Here is a 25202-nt window from a genome sequence, read left to right on the forward strand (position 1 = left end):
GCTACACTGGCTGTCTTCATCTGCATCTGTTCGTGTGTACGTGATAGGAGGGCTAGGTCATCTGCGAAGTCCAAATCGTCTAATTTATTCTGAGCTGTCCATTGTATTCCGTGTTTTCCTTCAGATGTTGAGGTCTTCATAATCCAGTCGATCACCAGAAGAAAGAGGGAGGGAGTAGACAGCCTTGTCTGACTCCGGTCCTTACTTGGAATGCATCTGTCAGCTGTCCTCCATGCACGACCTTGCACTGTAGTCCGTCGTATGAGTTCCGGATAATGTTGATAGTATTGGATCATAATCACGTGGTCTTTGAAGCTGTACATGCGAGAAGAGGACTTAACTTAAACATTGAACACTTGGAGTAGATCAGAAGAGGTCAGGGTGGGAACCCCTAATCGGGACGGAATGGCTCAGAGATGGATGCGTAGATACTCTGTGTAACCACTTGTACTTTAAGTACATTATTCCATCCCCAGCTCAACTGCGTTCTTCAGGGGTTGATGAAAAATGCATTACTGGCTGTCAAGGTGAGACGAGTCGAATTACCCAAGGCTGTGATTTCTATATAGGATCTCATAAGTTAGATAACCATATCATGACAATTCTGCGGTACTGCATCAGGTCTATGGTTCAATTAGCTCAACTCATAATGATTAAAAGGTGTACTTACAGTCCGTTCTATCATGTTTTGTCTCTAATTTCTGGATGTCACCCCAAACTTTGTGTTGAGATTGAGCCTAAGTAGTTGTTTGGGGAGGGGTCCAGCAGTGTTTAGGATGTTGTCAGTCGCTAGAAAGTCACCTGTGAGACGTCTATACTCTAGTGAGTGTAGATTTGATGATTTGAGGCGCTCTTCATAAGGTTTGAATTCGACTTTCCCAACTGATTTCGTGGCTCGCCATCGGATACTTTCCTGTGTATTCTTGTTCTTTTGGAGTGAGAAGGAAACACGGTGTTTCCATTCTCTAAATGGAGTCGAATAAAACTGTTCAAGATAAGGTAGAAAGTTCTTTCGTCATACTGACCAAAAGTGCACTTCAACCTTACCAGTAAAAGGTTTGCTCGAAAAGGATTTCTGTCACAGTTATTGCAAGAATTCAAATTATAGGGCACCAACACTCTTGGGATACCTCTAGAGAGGGAGTTATTTAAGTTTTATTCGTGGTCTGCAGACGGATTACTTTACACTTTGGAATGTTAAAGATAATCCTGTTGGTGTTGAGTCAGGTACTCATGAAGCTCAAGATGATCCTTTTGGTCGCAAACTTCTTTACAGAGTTCAAAAACATCAGCAAAAATTAGTTACTCTACTGTGGAAGATCGTTTATGAGAATTAAGAGAATATATCTTAGTACTGAGGGTCGGTGGACCCCGATAGGACATTGCATGGCCTGAGAAAAATTGAAGTTAATATCGACCTTGAGAGATCGAGCTTTTAGATATGAAGTGAGCCAATCAATCAATGGTGATTTGACGTCTAATCGTTTGGGCTTATCGATGTGACATGTGGAACATAGCTTACCAAAAGCTTTTGGAAATCAAGGTCCGTGACATCAACCTTCCCTTTGAGAACAAAGATAGTTGTTCATCTGCTCACCATGGTCGACAGGTTGATCATACAGGAGTGAATCTTCCTGAAACTGTGCTGTTGGGGCTGAAGATGCCACAGGTATTGGGAGTTTGACAACGCTTTAACCAGTAACACCTTCCATTATGAATCGTACCCACCAAGTGAAGTCAAAAGTCAAAGGTGAGGAGGTTCAAAAATACATTTGTTAGGCTGTCAATATGTCGATGATTGACTGATCTAGACTGGCTAGCGATTGCAGGGGATGTTGAGCACGGCGTTCCCACTAGTGACCTCGTCCGGGGACATGGCAGAGCACCGTCAGCTAGGTGAGTCCATTAAAACTAAGGTGGTCAGCATCGAATATCGAAAACTCACAGAACTATTGATTTTGAGGATTTACTTACAGCTACTAGGTGAAAAGATGTTTTACGGATACTAAGTAGTTACATAGACCACAGTATGTATGAGAGACTCGATAACTTTTGAGGGTATATGTACTAAATTTTGATATTTTCAAGTTCTCGCGAGGAGGTTGATAAAAGAAGTTTATCCCTCAGTGTCCAAGATGCCTCCCCTATAATGCGAGCAAAGATTACAAGAAAGTAACAGTTGATTGTCCCGTATAGTAGATTTTTAAGTTTGAAAAATAGGACCTCATGAAACTCTTGGCATGAAAATTCAAGATGTTAAGAGCTGGTAATAGATTCGGCAGATAGTTTCACATTGTTAAAGACAACAAATAGAGACACTTATGGTGTTTGGTTTTGTTGGAATGAAGCGGATTGGATTAAATAACAATTCCGGCGGCATTTAGAGTTCTGGCGCGTCCAAGCATAATCCCGAATTATTTTGTTCCCACTGGAGTTTCGCGCGTTATCTCGTTAGTTGTTGAGTTCTTAACTATCACTTTGTTGCATGCCAAATGTATTAAGAACTTTTGTTTATTCATTTGTGTATTGACTCCAGAAGTTGACGGGCTGGAGAGTATTTTTATTTTAGTACCAGCTTCCAAGTTAGGGAAACGCTTGAGGGCTTTTTTTGTGAGGTTGTCAGAAAATTGGAAAGTCCATTACTTCATGTGCTTTGTTTGTGCCTGGCTTATGGTCATATGGTAGTTATTAATTAGTGGAGCCATCTTTATCATCTAGGGTATTTTAGTCTACCTACTCTACCGTCTAGCTATTCAAGGCTCTTTGGAGCATGTAGCGCTATACATAAACAAATTGGTAGGTGAACACGTTAGGTTTGTGTAGTTTGTTGAATCTTACGGGTGACTATATTTACAATCTTCATATACATGAATGGTGGTCGTCAGGTCTTATCTTTTCTTAGTGGGTACAAATAGAAACTTTAAGCGGTTTCAAGGGCAGTATGACTCACCTCTTTAATGTGGTCCCCTGTAGTATTCTACGCGGGTTATGGGATCTGTGTATCAAGAATAAAAGTTGGAAATCCTGGGTCTCTTACTAAATTTTCTGTATTTACACGATTTATCTGTCCTTTTTGTTGCCTTTTTGGGTTCCATCATCCTACTCTTCAACCTTCACCATTCTTAGCTTCACATTTCATCGTTTACGCACATAAGGTTTTGTCAACTTCATCTCGTACCAGGCAAAGAACGAGTACTCTGTGCAGCACTGCTCTGCTGTACTTTGTGGGTATGAACCATGAAGATTAGGAATGATGAATATTTGTAAGTTATCGGTATTTAGTTATAGTTTTCGTCAAAGTGTCGCCTGCTTACTTTCGAACCACCAAGTGAGATGTAGTGAAGTTAGGGATAGGGTAAAAGGTAAATGTAAGAATTTGTTAGTCAGTTAATGAGTCTTCCATTGATGTAATCAAGACATGTGTTACGTGTACTCAACTACCACGTTGGTGTAGGAATAGATTGAAAAGAGCTAGGGGTGGCCAGGCCAAAATATGGCATCAGTTCATGTTTTCAGGAACTGGGCCAAGCTCACAGATAAAGGTTACCTGGTTGGGGTCCATGCGATTATCGCAACCAGTGTTTGGAGATGCTGTGCATGGTTTAAAATCGTTCTCGATGGCACAGGTATATTCACTTTTTGTCTTCCCTTGGAGTCTGAGTCCCGAAATCTCCGTATAATTTTCTCATTTCTATTCCTAATCTTTTCTACTGCTCCTACTGTTACTGGTTTTAATTCTCTTGGATGTCTTGGTAATTTTGTCTCGCTGCTAATAAAGTGTGACAACTCGGATCAGTAAATATATGAATGAACAAGATATATCAGTCAGCTACAACGTAGGACCAGGCACATACGTGCATTAGTCCAAGTTGCTATACCTCATTAGCACAACATGATGAACATCGAATTCATAGAAGTAGTTAATTCAATGGTGGTAATATGTAAAAGAAAGATAGCATATAAGGACATGGTACAGGAAGGAAGAATTAGTTCATAGAAAGAAAGATATGAAGCTATTTTTATCTCACAGTTTGAGGGAAGACAGAGAGTGTATACACCGACGCCATTGTGATCGATTCTGAGCCATGTCACTTGTCAATGTACTTCCGAAACAATTATATTACGGAACTTTCTTATTGACCATTAAGTCCGACCGTTTTGCGCCACTTACTCCGGAGTTCGAAGTCTGCTTCAGTTAAGGAAACTATGAAGTGTCACTAGCTCACACCTAGTGTTTCTTGTGCTTAAATATCTGGTAAATGACCTGATTTGTCATATTTACTTCGTAACTATAATCACTGCTTTGAATGTAGGAAAAAGTTAGCTTATATGTACTCAATCACAAGTGTATCGTTGCTGGTGTGTGTTTGAATAATTCACTAAACGGCACTCATTAAACACGAAGTATTTCTACTTTTATTGAGATGGAAATGAACTTAGCTTAGGAAAGTGATGGTTGACTAATGGCAGGCAATTTTGATTGTAGAGCAAAATATGAAAGGCCAAACAGTATTTTAATTCATCAGGTGTGATACTAAATGTTTCAAAGTGGGGACTCAAAAATGTCACGATTAGGCTTAAGTCAAAAAATACGGAGCTTTGGATTGATGGGTCTAAAATTTGGTAACACACTGAAGGTCATTTTGCAAAAGCATCTCAGGTAGGGACAACAATCACTACTTATCATTAAAGTTAAATAACATCCCATCTGTCTATTCTTTTACAATTTCTTCTGCAATGGCGTGCTGTCAACAGCACTGAAGAAAGTGATAGTGGTGGTAATGTCACTTGAGAAAAGTTTCTTTTTAGCCTTGAGCATATTGATAATACTGTCTTGTCGTACGGTCACATAATAGCTACTCAGATTGTATCTGTCAGCTGGTCAATACACGTAATTATGGAACATTCTTCAGAAAGTGTGATGAGTTTATCGAACAAGTTCATAAGACTTAGGAATTCACAAAATATTAGTCTCATATCTAATAATTCAGCAAGTGACCATGATTCTGTTTATTCTTTCCATATAATAATGTGAATAATATGTCTATTTGAAGCAATAATCTGAATGCAATTCTATAGTGACACTTCTCGTTCTTAGTTTCTAAACCCATATGTGAGCGCTACTTAACTGTAATTGAGATGAATAAAACATTGACCATTTTATCATTTGAGTTGTGTTTTTTTAATATTATCGTGATTATTACTACCACATGCCTTCCGTTCCTTCACAACATCGTTTCGTTTTATATGGCACATTTTGGTGGTGATCTTATATCAAGCTCTCACTTTGTAAACAAATTTATGGTGCTTACGTCATTGTTCTCACCTTATGTATATTTTAATATTATGATGGTTTGATTCCATGTGTAATTATATGCTCTTCAAACTAGCTGTTTTTAAACTGGGACTCTGTAGCATGGTATTCTGAATGGCACTACAGGTAATACCAGGTAGCAGTTTTCTCTATACTTTAAATTCTGTAAAATGCTGGTTAAGCGTAAATGTATTTTTCGTGGTTTTGTTTTAACATTGTCTTTTGTAGATTGATTTGATAAAAATATATTTTGACGTCTTGTTATTTAATAATGTCAGCAAAACATTTCGCTTCCAAAGAAAAAGTATTGTCTTCGTAAAAATACTAGTTTTTAGTTATTCAAAATCTTAAAAGAATTTCAAGCACGGTTCAATTCTCCGTTCCGACTCGCTGAAGCGACTAGATGGTGTGAAAGCTACTTCCTACGTGAGGGTGGTAACGTCGAAACTGTTGGCGTGTTTTTAGAATTTATCCTGAGTTTGGGATTCGTTTATCAGGTTGACCAAAACATGTTCTTTTCCAGATACTAGTAAGGTCTTATTTCTTTCCAGATATTTTTCTAGTTTTAACGTGAAAAGGATTGAGGAGTTTTTTAGCACCTTTTGCAGATTGACAGATGGAAGTTCCACAGAAGGTTAGTTTCACTTTTTCTATAAGGTTTAAGTTACCTTTAGCTGTTAGTTGGTCAAGTCTTTCGTTCCGTATTATTTCTCTGCTTAACAGTTATCAAAATCATATTAATTTGTGGGTCCTATCACAATGTTTTGTATACTGGGGGACTTGTGTTTAACCTACTGTCTAATATTAATAACAGAGTACAAAAAGGAAGTCATATCTGACATTCGTGAGTACTGTAGATGGTAAATGAGTTAATACAGAACAATTGTTCAACGAGACAAAACTCACTTATGAGAAATATTGAAGTTTCTTGTTTTCGTTATAACCACGTAAGTAGGCTGTGTTTATTGAAGTGACATAATTGTAAGTGGGCTTTTCTAGTTCAAGATGATTAAGGACATGGCCTTCGCTCCTGTTTTCTTGTATGTCTTCAGATATGTTGTTAGATGATATGATGAGTCAAATAATTCCGTATCTATATCGATTTCAAACTTAAGTAAATTAGGTTGTGTAGATCGCGTATTGGAATGAACTCTTCGTTTAATCCCAACCACAACACCACTACCCAGAAAAGTGTTCTAATCATTACTGGCTAGAATATTTCTCCGTAAGCTTTGGAAGTGAGTGCTAGATTGTTCTAGTTAATTTATATTTGTCTGATCATACATAAACTGTTATTCTATGTAGTTAACAATAGTTGATTCAAAAAGAGTAAAATGCTTAAGTTCTTAAATTATGTGGTGGTAGGATTGTGTTTATCTGTCATTCAGAAGATAATAGTTCTTGGAATCGTAGTAATTCATATAAAGAGGAATACAGGAGTTAGTTGACTTTTTCCTCTGATTGTACTTCACTGAGGAGTAGTAGCGTAGTGATTAAGGCCCTCAGCTTCTAGTTATTTAGTTGTCGGTTCGAACGCCGCTTCGCCTATTTTGATTTTGATGACACGATATTATCTATAGCTTTTGTATAAAATGGTTTGACTCATAGTTGAGTACAATTGAGTTGCATCTATTTTGTCTAAATTGAGGCAGTTTAATCCACTTTTATCAAAGTAACCAATTTTGATAAATTTTATCTTATTTATGCTGGACTACTATGAAACAACTTAAACCATCTGCATATCAAATATTCCTACTTATTTTGTTCATTAATAATGTTTTCTGTTATTCATTGTATAGGCAAAAGTCAGCTAAAAAGTGCTGATGAGTCTGGTATCCGATCTCTCGATAATTCTCAAGAAGATGTATTTGAAAATAATATCTGTTGTAAATCTGTCTTAACCAATACAAAATCTCACTTATGGTTCGAAGAGATAATTAGACGGTAAACTACTAAAAATTGGTTTTTTACACTTAAACTTTAAAAATTTATAATCTGACTTATTCGTACAAAATAAAACACTATGGAGTAATATAATAATCATTTACCTACTTTATAATGTAGTTGAACATTTGGATTTTTCGCTAGCACAGTCTTTTCATTTTTCTTCATCTTTATTTTTATATGATCAGTTTGTCCTGCGTAATGGAAACAAATAGAAATGAGCTGATGTCAATAATGGGATCGTCGGACACTGATTCATCTACCTCATCATTGCCTAATGATTTTTCAATAGATATGGGTACTGCCGCTTACACAAACAGTATAGCGTTAGAAAATTGGCATAATTGCTTAAAGAATTCAACTGGGAAATTAGTCAGTCATGTGGCTATTACTTGTCTAGATGCATTGTCCAAATGTAAGCATCATTAATTATGAACTCAAACTATGGTTGTTTTTATAGGGCCAAATAATATCGGTCATCAATCAAAAGTTTGTGAAAGAAAACGTCTACCAAGTTCACTTCTATCCATTACAATTTCCCATTTGGAAAACTTTCAACATTGCTGCATCCCAAAGACAGCAGAATTACTTCTGGATCATATTTTTTGTGAGTTGGTGATAGTCTTTTGTGTGTATATTTTAAACTATTTGTAGATAAGCTTTGCACTTTCTATAGATTATCATCTGTTCTAGGTCTAAAATTGAACAGTAAAAGTAAGGTGACGAGTATAGTCGAAATATTGTGTTTATAAGAGACGAACTTGCATTTATTTTTTATTTATTTAAACACTGATACAAATGAACACCAAAGTATGCTCCATTCAATAAAAATGAAATGGTGGAGAGATAAAGGAAGGTGAGAGTAGCAAATGATAAGAAAAACCATTCACTTAAGAAAAATACAGTCAAAAAAGATTTTTTTCAGTTAAGGAGGTCCCTCTCACTTTCATGAAGAAAGCAAAGAAAATTACAGTAGGATCAACACCGGTTTATATTCTGATCCATGTTTGATAAGATTTCAAGCCATTGAATTGCACTATCTCTAGGACTCCACTTCTGTCGTTTTGAATGATATTCGTGTTTAGTTTTTTTTTCTATCATTGATGTTACTATGATTTCCATTCTTGACTGCTCATCTAATCAATCTCATCTTACTGTATTGTCGGGGTTATGACAAGTTGGATGGTTTCACATTTATGCTACATCTTACATTGACTGTAGCTGACAGTTAAAAAATACTGTGGTGCATATTGTCTTACATTTTCAAAAATCTTTGTTTTCGATTGTATCTTCATTCATCTAATGATTTCCATACTTCAGAATCTGGTTAAGCTATTAGCTTTTTGTTGGTCTCATGTTCAGTAATAAGTCAAATGGCGAGTTCCATGCTGATTGAATGTATTTTCTGTGGAGATTGCGAAAGTCCTGCTTATTTGAAACATTTTGTCCTTAATGTGTATATTTGTGCATTTAAGTTTGTGATCATAAGGTTAGTGTCTAAATAATTTTTTGTTAAGTCCAGAAATATGGTTGACAGTAACTGAATTAATCTTTGATCCAAGGTGTAAAAGTTGTGTTTTCAACCTCTGAATACTTTTCATCATTCACAAATTGTCTAATTTTACAACTTAAAATAAATCCATTTCTAGATGAGCTTTATTTTCATAATCAGTTTACCTTTATACTAATTAAGCTATTCTTTCTTTTTTAAAATGTGTTTTCTATAAATCGAAATATATTATTCATATTTGGTGAATTAATAGTTATTATTGTCTAGAATTTAAGGTTAGTTTATACAAACTATATCATATCGGGATCACTTCTAATCGTTTCTGTAATAACTAAGCACAAACCAACATAAATAATTATTATTAGTAATCAGTTGAGTTTCCATTTATATAATGGAACAGTCTAATACCTTTAGTTCTTTTTAAGAAAAGTAATGATTGGTGCGATTTTGTTTTTAGGCAGCTTTCCAGATGCGAAACTTTTAGCGACAATGAATAGTCTTCTTAAAGGTTGGATTAATTCCGTTTCAAGTAACGCCAATGTCTTAAAGCCGTTTGAAAAAACATATTCTCCTAATGTGATAAGTTCACATGGTGGTGATAAAAATAATCTCCAAAATATTTCACTCCCACCTTTAACTACACCTTTAAGGGATACAAACAATTTGCATAAAAAAGTTTATGGACATTCATTATCTAAAGCTTTTACACCTGACGACAACTCATGTAAGTTTATGTATGTTTTATTATAATCTTAAATGTGCATCACAAAGTTAATATGTTATTTTATTTTGTACCTAATAATTGTTTCGACGGAGGCTTGGTGCCTGTGCAATAATGTGTAGTCGAACATTTGACCTGATTATCCTAGCTTTTCGAAAACACTGGAGTTTTTTGTCATCTGTTAGTCTGTGTTTCCATTATTCTCATTTCTTTACGCATATTTCTTTCAAGTGACACCTGTGTTTTATATCCATGTCGGAGCAATGGAATCACATCTAGCGTCTATCGTTAGTTATACCTTTAAGCTAAATGTTCGTTTTATGGCATGTGATTTAGATGGGCAACTTACGTTTCAGTGATCATAGTCGGATTACATCACGAGATTGTTATGTTCAATAGTAGGAAATTTGTACGGTGCTGATCAATTCGGATCGCCTTATGTAACATCCATATTGAATACATATTTAGGGGAAAACTATCGTTGTCAGTCACTTCCATAATCATGTATAAATTAACTTATTATTGTGGCTAAATGTGTAGACCAAATACAGAAATTTGTATTTCGACGCACATGACAACGGCTTGACTTAATTCATTAAAAGTATTTATAGACCTGTCAGCAACCCTTTTCGCAACATTCTCGCCTAACTGTTCTTTTTCCGAGGTTTAAGTCACGCTCATTTTTCAAGGACATCGATGTTACACAGGCGCCTAAAACTAAGTATATTGAGGTAAGGTCAAACTTGCTACCTTGTATTTGAAGGTTTAGTGCGTAGTCATTTCAAAATAAGTAGAATCGCTTTTATTCTGAGTTGCTGAAACTTGAAAAATTCAAAAATGAAAATAAAAATTATATACAAACGCAACTTCTTGTTATTTGTTAATTTTGACGTATGATATTTCTCTCAAGTTATTTTTTATCTTGTGAGCTGGTTAAACTGCACGTTATTTAAGTTGTTCGATACGATTATGTTCCATGTTTTAATTTATCATTGTAAAATATAATTATCTCCCTTTTTGCTAATGTTATAATTTCCCTTTAGTCACTGAATACCATCCTATTTCTCCGATTGTAAACTGTCTAAGATTTGATGTAAGGGCATCTGATCCTGGTCACGACTGTGAAAATGTAAGCCTATTTTATTGGTATCAGTATACTTTAATGACTATACATATTTTCATTTTCGTACACTGAATTATTTTGTGAATGATTCGATTTCATTTTCTCGAATACATGAAATTTGTTGATTTATTCCTGTTTTGCGGTTTTTTCAAAAATTTAGTATATGAACTCGATACACGCTTACTTACTTAATCATTTGATGAAACACCATTAAAATGATAAGTTACCATTTTTTAAATTGGTTTTAGCTAGTTTTCTCATTTGTTCTATATTTGAGAAATAAACGGTAGATGGACTCTGGATATAATGTACTGTAAATAGTTGTGGAAAATCAAAGCTGTCAAGTGAATTTTTTATACTATCTTCGATGTGTTTTATTATTATTATTATTTATGTCTATAGAAGGATAGAAAGGGTTGTATCACAAAAAAATGGATTCGACAATAAATAACAAATGAGGTTAACGTACTAATCAAGGGGTAAGGAAGAACAAAATTTAAGGGTCAGATAATAGTCCAATTGACAGATTGACAGATACGAAGAAAAACGACACAACAACAAAGGTCATAATAATAAACTGAATGATAATCAAGAAAACTTGTAAAAGGTAATAATAATAAATGATTAAAGTTTAAAGTGCAAAATAGTAATTTAAAAATATGGATAATAATAATATGCACCGCAGAGGCATTGGCAATCCACAAACTAAAGCCTGAACTTTGCGTGCAGAAACGATTTGTCCAGCCTCTTATCCTTCCTTGGCCTTAATGGGTATGTTGCTAGGTTGTTGTTGTTTTTTCTTTCCTAATGCACTTTTATTATTATCCATATTTTTAAATTACTATTTTGCACTTTAAACTTTAATCATTTATTATTATTACCTTTTACAAGTTTTCTTGATTATCATTCAGTTTATTATTATGACCTTTGTTGTTTTGTCGTTTTCTTCATATCTGTCAATCTGTCAATTGGACTATTATCTGACCCTTAAATTTTGTTCTTCCTTACCCCTTGATTAGTACGTTAACCTCATTTGTTATTTATTGTCGAATCCATTTTTTGTGATACAACCCTTTCTATCCTTCTATAGACATACATTTTCCATATAACTATATATACGAATGTACAGCTTAAGTAAATGATTTCGTCGAAAAGAAAATTTTCTTCGCTGAATTCTCTTTTTCTTATTCAATGACACTATGGGTTATTATTATTATTATTATTATTATTATTATTACTATTTATTATTATTTATTATTATTAACTTTGTATTCCTGACCATTTCACAGAACACATGAGAATAACTGATGGAAAAGTATTAAGTTTTCCTGTGATGTAATTTCATTACGTGCATAAAACAGAAAGTTTCTCTAGTTAAGTTAAAAGCATTTGATAATTTACTTTTGAAAAATAATAGATAATTCAGATATTGGTGAAAACGATGATTGGTCAGTGGTTTATTGATCATTCACATCATTTTTCTCATGTTTAATACATCAGTATTTGTATTTCTCAGTTTCTTTCTATTTATTATACAGATTAAATTGTATTTTCCTATATTCAGTCAAAGTTATGAACACCACATCTGATCATTTAGAAACGAAATTAGTCAAAGTGAATTCTAAATGGGTAAAATTCTTTTTTAAACACTTGTGTAAAATCATGTAAACATCAAGTCAGTCGTCATGAGATTTTATTGTCTATTTGTTTCAATTCAGTTAAGTAGTATGTTAATTCAAACGGGGAAATCAAGAAGTCACAGTGTCTCTGAACCAGTTCATCAGTGAGTTACCATGCAAAAAATGTATTATGTTGTTAACTTATGATTTAAAAGATAAAAAATATTGATAACTAAATGTTATTTTTATCCGAAATTGATATTATGTTATACAATTGCTAAAGGTCATCGAACAGCTGTTTCATTGTATTTTGAAGTGCTTGATGGTTATCAATCTACCACAACGCCATTCTGTACGACACAGTTTCATTTCGCTTATCATAATATAGAATTCTTTAATCCTTAGGGTTTCTTTATCTATAGTATCATGAACCAATGGCTTAGTGATTAAACGACTCAATTTCCAACCGTTTCTTTAAAAGTTCGAATATTCTTCCATCTATAATAATTAAGATTACCGGGTAATATGACTTGCGCTCAATAACGCGAAGCTGTTCTGGTTATAAGTTACACATTTGTAAAAGCAGGTTATCACCATGATTATTTCCTGATGACTTATTTCTGTAACATACAGTTTCATTTAGGGTTGCTTGTAACCTGAATATTTTACAATAGTGGTGCCAGTAAACTAGAAGACAAACCTTCAGAACTTGTGATGAGCATAACAAATCAGTTAAAAGATATAGATTTTCACTGAGTGATTTTGTGTGTGGACGAGTATGGTTTCAACAATCTATGTGCAGCATGCAGTTTTTAATGTATATAAACAAAGGCTTGATCTAATATAAATTTATGCGTGTGAATAAAGAAAGAAAGGAGCAAAAATAGTGAATATATTCAAAAAAGTATATGTGCATATCTATAAGGAATGGAGTTAAACAAATTAAATTAACTGGCTACTAGTTATGACACTTCACAGTAAAAGCCGAGATCCTCCGGGAGTCATGAGGCCGATGCCTCTTCTACAAGCAGAGCAACAGTCAGTATGGGTACATGGAATGTTCGGATAATGAGGGAGACCGAGAAAACCAGGCATATAGCTACGGAAATGAGGAGATACAACTTATTGAAGCCCGGAATAAGTGAAGTCCATTAGACCAAAGCTGGATAAGAAAGATTAGCTTCGAGAGAGACTCTGGTCTGTAGAAGTAAATGCTTCGCACACGCAGAGAGATGCACTGATGCTATCCGAAGAAACACGAAAAGCACTTATTGGATGGGAATTTCTTGGATGCAGAATTATCAAAGTGTCCTTCGAAATAGAGAAGAAAATCACAATTAAGCTTATCCAGTGTTGTGCACTCACCAATGATATCAATGACCACGATGAAGAGCAGTTTCTTCAGGCTGCAGTCGACCATATATAAGTGCTCAGGAAATGACCTGATCATCACACTACAGAGAACCAGACTGATCATTTCTGTTTCATTAAAAAAATTCAGAAGGTCAATGGAAGACGTGAGAACCAAGAGAGGAGCCGACATAGAGTCAGATCACAGCCAACTGGTGGTTACCAAGATGAATCTGAAGCTTAAAAAGCACTGGACAACTGGAAAAATAGCATTATAAAGGTTCAATACAGCCTTACTTCGACATATTGTCAAACTCAACGAATTCAAGATAGCTCTCAACAACAGGTTCTGAGCCTTACAAGACCTACTGAAAGAAGGAACTAGTATGGAGAACAACTAGGAAGGGATCAAAGAAGCACTGACTTCAACAAGTCAAGAGGTTCCTGACAGCAAGAAGCATCATCATAAGTAATGGATCTCTATCGAAACCCTAGACAACAGTCAAGAAAAGAAGAACAAGAAGACAGCAATTAACAACAGTCGAACAAGAACAGATAAAGTCAAGGCACAAGCTGAATACACAGAAACAAGCAAGAAAGTGAAGAAGAGCTTTGGAGCCGAGAAGCAGAAATACGTGGAAGATCTAGCAATGACAGCATAAAAAGCTGTCAGAGAAGGGAATATCAAACAACTATATGACACAACGAAGAAGCTGGTAGGGAAATTGTTATATCCCAGTGAAGATTAAAGTACGAGTAACTTCTGAGACCTAATAATGGACTAATACTATCTATATGTTCTCATAGTATAAATATTCAGATTATGTTTTTCTATATTCTTCTCGTTATAAGCTTCCTATAGATATCATTCTACCAGCGATCGGGGAAATCAGGATGGCCATCAGAGAAATCAAGTGTGGGAAGGCGATAGGACCTGACAATATACCAGCCGAAGCACCAAAGTCAGAAACGCAGACAACTGCAAACATGCTCTGCGTTCTGTTCGGAAAGATTTGGGAGGATGAAGTGCCATCGACAGATTGGAAAGATGAGCACCTCGTCAAGATACTAAAGAAAGCAGATCTCAGAGCTTGTAAGAACTAAAATTGCATCACACTGCTATCAATACCAGGAACGTTTCCAACAGTGCTATTGAACCGGGTGGAAGGTTCATAAACGTCAAGCTTCTAGATCAACAGGCTGGATTCCATAAGGATCGGTCGTGTACAGACCAAATCGCGACACTACGGATCATCGTCGAGCGATTAATTCAATGGGACTCGTCACTACACATCAATGTCCTTGAGTATGAGAAGGCGTTTGACAGCGTGGATAGCAGAACATTATGGTAACGTCTTCGACACCATGGTGTACCTGAGAAGATCGTCATCATTATCCGGAACTCATACGACGGACCACAGTGCAAAGTCGTGCATGGAGAACAGCTGACAGACGCATTCCAAGTAAGGATCGGCGTCAAACAAGACTGCTTACTCTCCCCCAATCTTCTGGATTGTGAAGACCTTCACATCTCAGAGGAAGCACGGTATACATTGGACAGCTCGGAGTCAATTAGAAGATTTGAACTTCGCAGATGACCTGGCCCTTCTATCCTATACACACAAACAAATGCAGACGAAGATAGCTAGTGTAGCAGTAGTAGTGCTTAGCATACACAAGGGGAAAAGCATGATCCCCAAATACAAAATGGAGGACACAAACCGAATAATTATTGATGGGGAAACTCGGGAAGAAATGGATGCTCTCGCATACGCAGACGGCATCATCGATGAACAAGAAAGATCCGATGCACACATAAAGGCTAAGATTGGCAAAGCAAGGGCTATAATTCTACATTTGAAGAATATATGGGACTCAAAATAAAGCAATATCAAAGTGAGGATCTCCAACACATACGTCAAGACAGTTTTACTGTACAGAGCTGGAACGTGCAGAACTACCACAACCATCATCAAATATGTTCGAGTATTTATAACTAGTTTTCTACACAAGATACTCAATGTTGTTTTTTCATGCTACATGCGGTGATTATATTAATCAGTGGACCAAAATAGTATGGCACTAGTTCCCAATCGATTGGAGATTAAATGAATCGCTAAATGGTATTTTTTTCTTTTGTGATATTTGAATCCAAAATATTTTTGCAATTTGTTTGTGTTGACTGAATTTAAATAATTGGGTGATGTTTCTAACTACAACACATTTTCGTCCATTGAATTTCGTTTTTGAGTTTATTGTTCTTTAGTTATGTAAGAATGTGTGGGCTAACAGTAAGTTTATTGGAACAGTCATATCTAATTTTTTTCATAATAATACAATTTATATATTCCTTAACCGAATTCTTGGTTTTATTCGACCTTGGATACTTGCTAAGTACACTTCTGAAATTTGAGTTTTGTTAATTTTTACCCGTAGCCTACATCTATGTAGTAATCACATTTACTTTCAGTGAGTTGCATCACCTCAACGGATATAACACAACCAATCATCAAAGAGATTCTGGTAAATCTAACAATGATCGTAATTTGCCTACTACCTCATATACCCAACATTCGGATCGTGGTGCATATTGTTCATCTAATCGTATACCTAGTGATCCAATATCGTCTATCCAACACCATTGGCCGATCATAGAAAGTTATGATTTAGCTCTTGCTTGTCAACTAGTTTTACTTTTTTTACCACCTGTAATGTTTTCCCGGTTAAAAATAATGGTTGATTTATTGCGTCGAGTTCTATCAAATCATGAACGCTTAGCTTCGTGGTTGGTAAACTATGGTTCACGTGAAAATATTGAAAATAAGTCTGAAAACATTTTACCATCCGATACTCTATCATCGTTGGAAATTACATTGCATGTGGTAGGTTTCCGCATATATGACGATATCTGTTTTTTTTCTTTAAAGAACATGTTTCATCTATGCTGTAATAAGTTGTTTTTACTCATTAAATGTAAATTAACTCCAATAAAGTTTATGGTACATATAGAGCAAGTGTGTGTATTTGTTACTCCACAAGAGAACTGTAAAAAATATTTCTGTTTAATCGGGTATGGAGTAATGGGTTGTTTAGGGTCCTGAGTAATAAAGAATCAAACATTGAAGAGTCTGGTTGATATGATTTAAAATCAACCTCAACCGACCTCAAATGCATGATGTAATTATTATTATTCTTTATGTGCTGTGTTTACTCTTACTCATATTTCATATCTTAATATCCTTTCACTACTTTCGTTTCTCTATTTCTTCACTGTTGCATTGTGTGACATCTTAAACCACTTCGTGTTAATGTAATGTGTTTGTCTGTCCTAATTACAACTGTGTATAACGATTTGTTTTAGTTTTATCTGAGGATTGTTTTTGTCCAAATGCAATGTTGTCTCATCATTTTCATGGCTTCGGTTCATTCATAAGTTAAATTAATTCAGTCGGCTAAATTTATCAACTGCCTAACAAAAAACCATCACCATCACAACAACCGTTCATTTCTAATTAAATGATGTGCATCACTCAATGTGTTTTATTCATTTCAATTTTTTATAACCCACTAATCAAGCGTAAGTTCATGAGAATTGTATATCACAATTCATTTAAATTCTACTAATATTACCCGGTAACTCAAATGAAACTAAGTAGATCCTGTGGGTTCAGATTTTTACCCTACTGCCTAAAATGCTAGTTTCCCACTCATTATGCCATCTCTCTATACTTAGTATTCTAGTCACTATTAGTGCAAAAAGGTATGTGTGAAATAGATCCCGAGAGTCAAATGTGCACCGTTTCTCTTGCGAAGCCCATTTATTAGTCATATAACGAGTACTTAGTATCTATCAACAAAATCATCTATCGGTGTACAGCATTTATAGGGATAAGGTAATTAAATAAAAAATACTGCAGTTGTTCATTTAACTTCTATCTGGAAAATTTTAATGTTTTTCATATTTTTAAGAAATTCTGATTTTTCCTCTTTTTGTAAAAGAAGAACTTTTTCTTAACCTACCATTAATATTTCATGCAATAGTTTTGTTTTAATAGCTGAATCACACGTTCTTTTCTAACATAACCTAACCTCGTCAGTTCCTTTTTAATACAAATTACCATTTGTTTGATACATGTATTAGTAGAAGTAGTATGATATCTTGACATGTGGGGTTTCTATGTCCATAATTTTCTAAAAATACATTTGTGTTTGTTATGTTAGATGGACAATGTGAATAGATTTTTTCTTTACATATGAATCTGTTGTCATTAAAAAGTCATATGAGTATTCGTTTTTTCTGTTACGAAAGAAAACGTTTCTATTATAATTATTACATTTCATGTTTTCGGTGTAAATGGATTGAATTCTGAATCATATTTTCATTAGCTTATTATTTAGTTATGACTTATGGTTCAGTAGTTATTTTATTCAGATGAGTTAGGTGTAAAATATGGTTCAAATCTGCGACCCAGTGGTCGAATGTCAAATCACCCTCTCTAGTGCACGGTAGTTAAAAGCGTGTCTTCTATTCTATCGACACTTTAAAAATCAGTAATAGAAATATGAGTTCGTCACCAAAAATATCTCGGTTTTTTAAATTTTTATGATATTTTATATTTCGAATATACGGTTTTATAGTTATGTAGAAATTTCAGTGTAATACAATTAAACATAAACAAATGACGAAAGATAGTATAGACGTGTATTCATTGTCCGCATAATTAAGGAAGAATCAAATTTAAATAAACTGTTACTAAACCAACAGTATCACTAACAGTAGGAAAAAAATAATGTTAATGAAGGCAAAATAAATGAGAAGTAGTAATATTAATATAAACTAGTAAAGCATACCATTTCGTATTAATTGGGGTTTTACAGTGGCTAACTGTAGATATCAGGATATTCTTTTCGTCCCTTTTGGGATTCGTCAGTTGGGTGTACCTGCATTCCAATGCTGGTGTTTACACCAGCTTTCGCTTCGAACTACCGATGCGATAATCAACCACCCGATATTTTTTAAGACTAGTAATCTCATGGCGCTTAATCAAAAGGTTTACATTTCAGTCTGTGGTTTGATATTCTTGTTTGATGTGATCATTCCCTTTTTCATTTCCCATCAAAGCACTCATTGTGCGTGCATGCCATATAAAATAAAATTTCGTCATTTCTTTGTATCAATTTATTCTGAGATATTTACTCTTCAATATGTTTTTCCCCAAAGATTGTAAAACGCTTCGGCCCACTACTTTTACGTGTATCAAGTGATTCCGCTGTCAACAAAACAACTTCACGGATTCGTTGGAGAGAATGTCTTCTTTGTTTGTTACTTTGTGACCCGGAAAACTTCCTCTTAACATCACCCAATAGTTTACAGTCTTGTTTACGATCTGTAAATAATGATAATAATACGACAAGCGATAATATTAAACCAGAACAAGAAAATATTCTACACATTGAAGAGGTTAGTATTATGTTCATTGTCAAGATTTTTTGTAGTAAAATATTCATGACTGAATCATATTAAAAATGATAATAATTTTTCACGATTATTAATCCTCTCAATTATAATTTGTCGAATTATTGTTGCTACTCGCAATCAAGTGTTTTAGTAGTATAAACCTAGTCATTCATATATTTTAGACTCCCATCAATTTTATTAATTGTAGCGAGTAACTAGCTTTCTTATTTGTTCATTTTTGATCGATTTAGCTTATTGGATTAGATGGTATCAAGTCACAGGGTTCAAGAAAGTCCGGATTTGCTCGCTCATCATCGTCATCATCTTTACCAGCATTTATTCCACCAATCAGATCAGCATCCAGTATTAGTTTAGATGGTAGATTGTCAAAATTAATTGGATCACGAGATAATCTAATCAAATTTGCATCAACTCCTACAAAAAATGGTAGAAGTAGCAGTTTACAAAACTCTCCACGTTCTACCGATACTTCTAGTTGTCGTCGTATATTTGATGAAAGTAATTTAGGTATTGGAAATCTAAGTATAAAATCACATTCTACACTTTTTATCAGTGAAGAGTCTTCCGGTCGGTTTGGTCGTTCCGGGAATTGGAGTGTAGAAAATTCTCTGATTGGTTTAAATTCAAGTATATTTTTTCAGGTATGTCCATGTTACTGGTCTTTTGGTATTAGGTCATTATTAGTTACGTTTATTATCTACATGGGAGTTTTTTGGGGTTTCGGCAACACCTTGATGGGTTTACATTCATCGTCTGACCCTATGGAAATCAGTTTCTGAAGTTGTCCGTCAGCTCTCCTTATTCACTTGTCATGAAAATCGGTAAAATGTTTTATAAATCCCATCTAGACACCGAGAAATATTAAAACTGGTGTACTATAACACAAATAAAAGAAATAATTTACCTGGAGACAGTAGTAGTAGAAAACCCCAAGCAATTCAGAACCACTGGACGTATAACGCAGAAAATCGTTTAGTGTTGTCTTGCGTCACAGTTTTGTCCTGAGACGAAAAAAACATTTTTAAGTCAAATACTGACTGATCTTTACGATAACCCATAATCTGAATGTGGTTCGAAACTTTTTATTATCATGAAAATAAACGAGATAAGCTCCAAAAATAGTAAGAACCCAATAGTAAAATTACTGATTAATCCAATGTTATTATCGTTCACTTTAACATTCGATTAGATAGAAGAATGCTGTGTGATTCTGAAAGATTATAGTAATATGTCATTAATTTTTATACAAAAATCAAATATCGAAAGGAAGTTATATGGCGATTGGTTATTAATTATTTCATAATGGAATACTATTGTTATATCTTTGCGCAGTCTTGACATTTGTTCAGTATTCAAATCATTTAAATGTAATCAACAATCACCGTAAAGGAGATCTGTATATAAAAGAAATATTTTTAGCATAAAATATATTCGCAGTTGCAGTATAGGTTTTGTCTTCTTAATGTTTGGGGATTGGATCAAGGGGTTTTGGCGCATAGTGTGGAAGATTAATTGTAGGTGTTCGTCCAGTTTCGATCACATTTCGTTCAATAATACGTTAGGTTTTGGGTACCAAAGTGCATAGCCTGGATTTTGTTTAAACAACCTAACAGTCGTTGGTATCTCGCGCTGGCTAGTGTCAGCTGGGGCAAACCATTGGTTCGTTTTGATTTTCTCCAACCAGTTTATATTTTTAAAGGTTCATGAAGCGTTTTTCATTTTCATACCTCACCATTCATGATTTTTTAAAGTAAGAATTGTAATGCTATTAATTAAATGTTCCATAATTTATCCTGCTCACTTTTTTTGCAATTTTATAGTCTGATCTAGATCCCAAACGATTAGCTGCATTAGGTAATACAGCTCATTTGATCAAGCTTTTAAATCAGATTCTCAATGACCGTGACATGAATCCACGTAGAAAAATGAAATGTCTTCAAGATGTAAGTTCAAATTAATTTTGTTTACGAAGTACTGTTGTTTCCTACCATTTCGTTTTCGTATAAAAAATATATATTCTGAGGTGATGTAATACGAACGATAGTTTTTCTCAGTGTATTCAACAGTCAGGAATTACGTTTGTCATTCACTCATAATTATCTTACTGTTAAGAATTTACAAGAATTAATCCGGAAAGTTTTCTCATTTATACATTTGTTATTTAATTTTCGTTACTTGTTTACATCTTTCAATGAACAGTTTCGCAAATCTCATCCAGATGTGTATTGGTTACGCTTTGGTACTGAAGAAAAAGCATCCAACTATTTATCCCGTTTACAACGTCGTATCGATTCACAAACTCAACCTAGTGTTTTTGAGCGGATTACAAATGCACTACGTCGTCGACTTCAGAGTCCCGTCAAGCAACAGGATTAGCATCAGGACAGCTCTTGTACTTTGTATTTCGATTGTTTCATCTAAACATGTGAAAAATTTTTTCGACTGCTACTTTTCTTGTAAACGGTCGTATATATCGTCTAATATTTTTTAATCAGATTATAGATCACTATTTTTCTAAATGTTTGACTTTATGTTAGATGAGGTACAATATGTAGTAATTTACTATTGATATATTCATTAAAAGCGTCAGTTTTAATTAGTTCTTAGTAACAGTGTTTCCCAACTTCGTATTCGGACGATTTCAACTTACAAATTAAGCATATAACCTGAGATATTTCTCGAAGAATTTATCACTATGTATATAAAGCGTGAATTGTTATAACTTTGGACTTCATAATTATCACTTAAGTCATTTTGCACAGCAGTCAGTACTCATATAGCTATAGAGATACACGAACTTCCTGGCTATTTCAGAAACTTATCGGGAAGGATGAGTACAAACAGGTTGCTTCCAATATTGGGGAACTTGACGTTTTAATATTGGTATGGCATTTCTGCACCTATCGGTTGTGATTGAATAAGTGATGTGACAACGTTCAGCAAAATGATAATTTGCCCACTTTTTCCGCCCTAATTACAAATGTTCGTTGGGATGTATTCAATCCCAAGAAACTTGATAGTTTTCGCCAACGTGTATTTTATTATTATAGTCTACATGTTGAACAATCAACCATTTATATGAAATGTAAGATCTGGTACATATGTGGATTGGTTAAAGTTCCTACACCCCATAAGGGCAGCGAGATAAAATTGTCAGGGAAAATCCCTACAGTAGTAGGGTTAACGGTAAGATAAAAGATTAGGCATTAAAGATACGATTCCAGGATATATGAATTAGTGAAGTAAAAAAGTTTATGAAGAATATAGAATCTTAGGATCTAAGGGAAGACAAAGAATGAATGCACCTGCGCCATCGCGAATGATTCTAAGCCGTGCCACTCAAAATCTCTAACCATTGGTTACGAAAAGCACACACCACCCGGCAGTTTGCATTTATTTACAATAGTTAACCCCAACAGTCAGTGTCTTCCGCTGGGCCTTGGTTTGATCACTCTTAGCTTTTTTTTAAACGTACTACATCAGTCATCCTCGTGCATGAAGGTAGACGGTCTATAGGCTGCTTTAGTATGTCCCGACCACCTCAGTTGACGAATATTTGCAGCTTAGTTTTTTTAAATCTTATGTCCGGTGTGTAACCTTAACATCGTTCACTCGAAGGTCCCAACAGTCTATAGGAGTGTTTCGAAGGCTTCTATGATCAAATAGTAGTAACCTACATCTATCCTCTATTTTTAAGGGTCACATTCCACAGCCATAAATTAAAACAGCGAATTGTTGAACAGTATACTTGTTGTGGTTGCTAAACGAACATCTTGCTTAAGCTACAAGTGACGTTATCCAGCCGAGACTTCTGACTCTACATAGATTTCACCAGGCCACTAAAGCTGATGAGACTACCAAGGTTAATTAAAGTGATCAACACGCTAGATAAACACAACGCCTATCATTAAGTTTAGACATTGAAGTAGATCAATCATGAAACTTTTTGTATTTAGGAGAGACACATTCCAAACATGGTTGACCAATCGCAGAACTGCATTTTGTCAGCGTCTTCAGCAAATGGGATTATGTATTCTAAATCTGGTACACCAATCTTTGAGAATTTAAATGAGGAAGTATGTATGTGATAAGATTGAATAAAATTCGGGGGAGTGATCAAGGCTAACACATACTGCTTGATAACAGTTTACTTAGACTCGAAAAATTGTTTGAGTGAAGAGCCCGTACATGGTTGGGTTTATCTTGGTATGCTTCTCAGTGCAGACACTTCAACAAAACCTCACGATCAGCGGAGTTGGATATTATTGAGGTTAAGGAACAAAATTATAGATGAGCGTCGGTACATGTGTCTATTCCTTGAAACCTGAGGAAAAGTGGATATTTGTTCATCACTTTCAAGTTCAGGTTTAAAACTACCCTGGTTTTCCTGTGTCTGTTCTTTAAGAACTTTAGTTGAATGATGGATGATTATAGAGGCTAGTGTGTTAAACGCTACATGCCTCTTCTGTTACAAGAGGGTCTCTATCCTTTCCTACAATCTGGAACGTTCAGCTAGATAGGATTATGTTCAGTTTCCAAACTCCAGCTATCTCACTGTTAAGATTTGGTCCATCGTTGCAGATCACCTCGTCAGACGATGTTTCTCCTTCAACTTAAAGTTAGTGGGTGCTCGGAAGAAACGGTTGTCTGGGCAATGTTGCAGGATCCGGTTCCCCGTTATATATTTCGTAAGCTCGGATACAGTAATACACACCTGTGTCTTCTAGTATTGTATAGTATACCCACCTGGGCGTTAAAGCCCCTCAGTACAGTTATGACATTCAGCGTTTAGGTTATTAGAGTGGAACAAGTTTCCTGCGAAACTCACCTTACTTGGCCAGAACAGCAGTGTAGAAAGCAATTTCCTACAGGTTCAACTCTAAGCTATTCCCTAGACTGTCGAACAGAGTCTTGGTTTAGCCAAAGTCAGAACAAGTAAGCTATTTGGCTTGATAAACTTTATCTATTTCTAAAATATAAATTAACACCGTTAGTGTACAAAAACAAACAGTACAGGGAAAAACAGAAACATAAATAGCATACCGAACAGTAGCTAGAGGAGAGGAAAAATGAGTCAACAAAGCAAATATTGTTTTATAATGAACATCAAAATGTGATTACTTACTCCTGTTACTCCCAATGGAGCATAGGCCGCCGACCAGCATTCTCTAACCCACTCTGTCCTGGGCCTTCTTTTCTAGTTCCATCCAATTCTTGTTCATTTTTTTCATGTCTATTTCCATTTCTTGGCGTAATGTGTTCTTTTGTCTTCTTCTTTTTCTTTGGCCTTGAGGATTCCATGTGAGGGCTTGTCTTGTGACGCAGTTGGATGCTTTCCTCAATATGTATCCTATCCACTTCCAGCGCTTCTTCCTGATTTCTTCCTCCGCTGTGATCTGGTTTGTTCTTTCCCACAGTACGTTGTTGCTAATAGTGTCCGGCCAATGGATCTGAAGTATTTTGCGTAGACAATTGTTAATAAACACCTGTATTTTCTGGATGATGGCTTTCGTAGTTCTCCAGGTTTCTGCCCCATACAGTAGAATTGTCTTGACATTTGTATTGAAAATCCTGACCTTGGTGTTGGTTGACAGTTGCTTTGAGTTCCAGATGTTCTTCAGTTGTAAATATGCTGCTCTTACTTTGCCGATCCGCGCCTTCACATCTGCATCAGATCCACCCTGTTCGTCAATGATGCTGCCCAAATACGTAAAGGTTTTTACATCTTCCAAATCTTCTCCGTCAATTGTGATTGGATTGGTGCATTCTGTGTTGTATCGGAGAATCCTGCTTTTCCCTTTGTGTATATTGAGACCTACTGCTGCTGAGGCTGCTGCCACACTGTTCGTCTTCTCATGAATCTGTTGTTGCGTTTGGGATAGAAGGACCAGATCGTCTGCGAAGTCTAGATTATCCAACTGCATCTTAGATGTCCATTGTATCCCGTGCTTCCTTCAGACGTTGACGTCTTCATGATTCAGTCGATCACCAGGAGAAAGAGAAAGGGTGAGAGTAGGCAACCTTGCCTAACACCGGTCTTCACTTCAAACGACTTTGTCAACTGTCCTCCATGCACAATTTTGCAGTGTAATCCATCATATGAGTTCTGTATGATATTGACTATCTTCTGAGGCACGCCGTA

The 25202-nt window shown here is 35.3% G+C and overlaps 1 protein-coding gene across 1 annotated transcript; it reads left to right on the forward strand.

Annotated features, from left to right (window-relative positions):
• Positions 1–2374: 2374 nt before the first annotated feature.
• On the forward strand, positions 2375–23244 carry MS3_00003620 (uncharacterized protein). The gene is made up of 15 exons (XM_051211463.1): positions 2375–2450; positions 5543–5618; positions 5650–5843; positions 5878–5948; positions 7114–7258; positions 7447–7673; positions 7719–7865; positions 9226–9492; positions 10533–10618; positions 12331–12395; positions 16052–16463; positions 18803–19042; positions 19291–19701; positions 20881–21003; positions 21260–23244. Exons 2-15 carry the CDS (start codon positions 5586–5588, stop codon positions 21434–21436), a joined length of 2598 nt encoding a protein of 865 aa, XP_051071526.1. The 5' UTR covers positions 2375–2450; positions 5543–5585; the 3' UTR covers positions 21437–23244.
• The last annotated feature ends 1958 nt before the right edge of the window (positions 23245–25202 follow it).

Source organism: Schistosoma haematobium, chromosome ZW (assembly GCF_000699445.3).
Source record: "Schistosoma haematobium chromosome ZW, whole genome shotgun sequence".
NCBI lineage: Eukaryota > Metazoa > Platyhelminthes > Trematoda > Strigeidida > Schistosomatidae > Schistosoma > Schistosoma haematobium.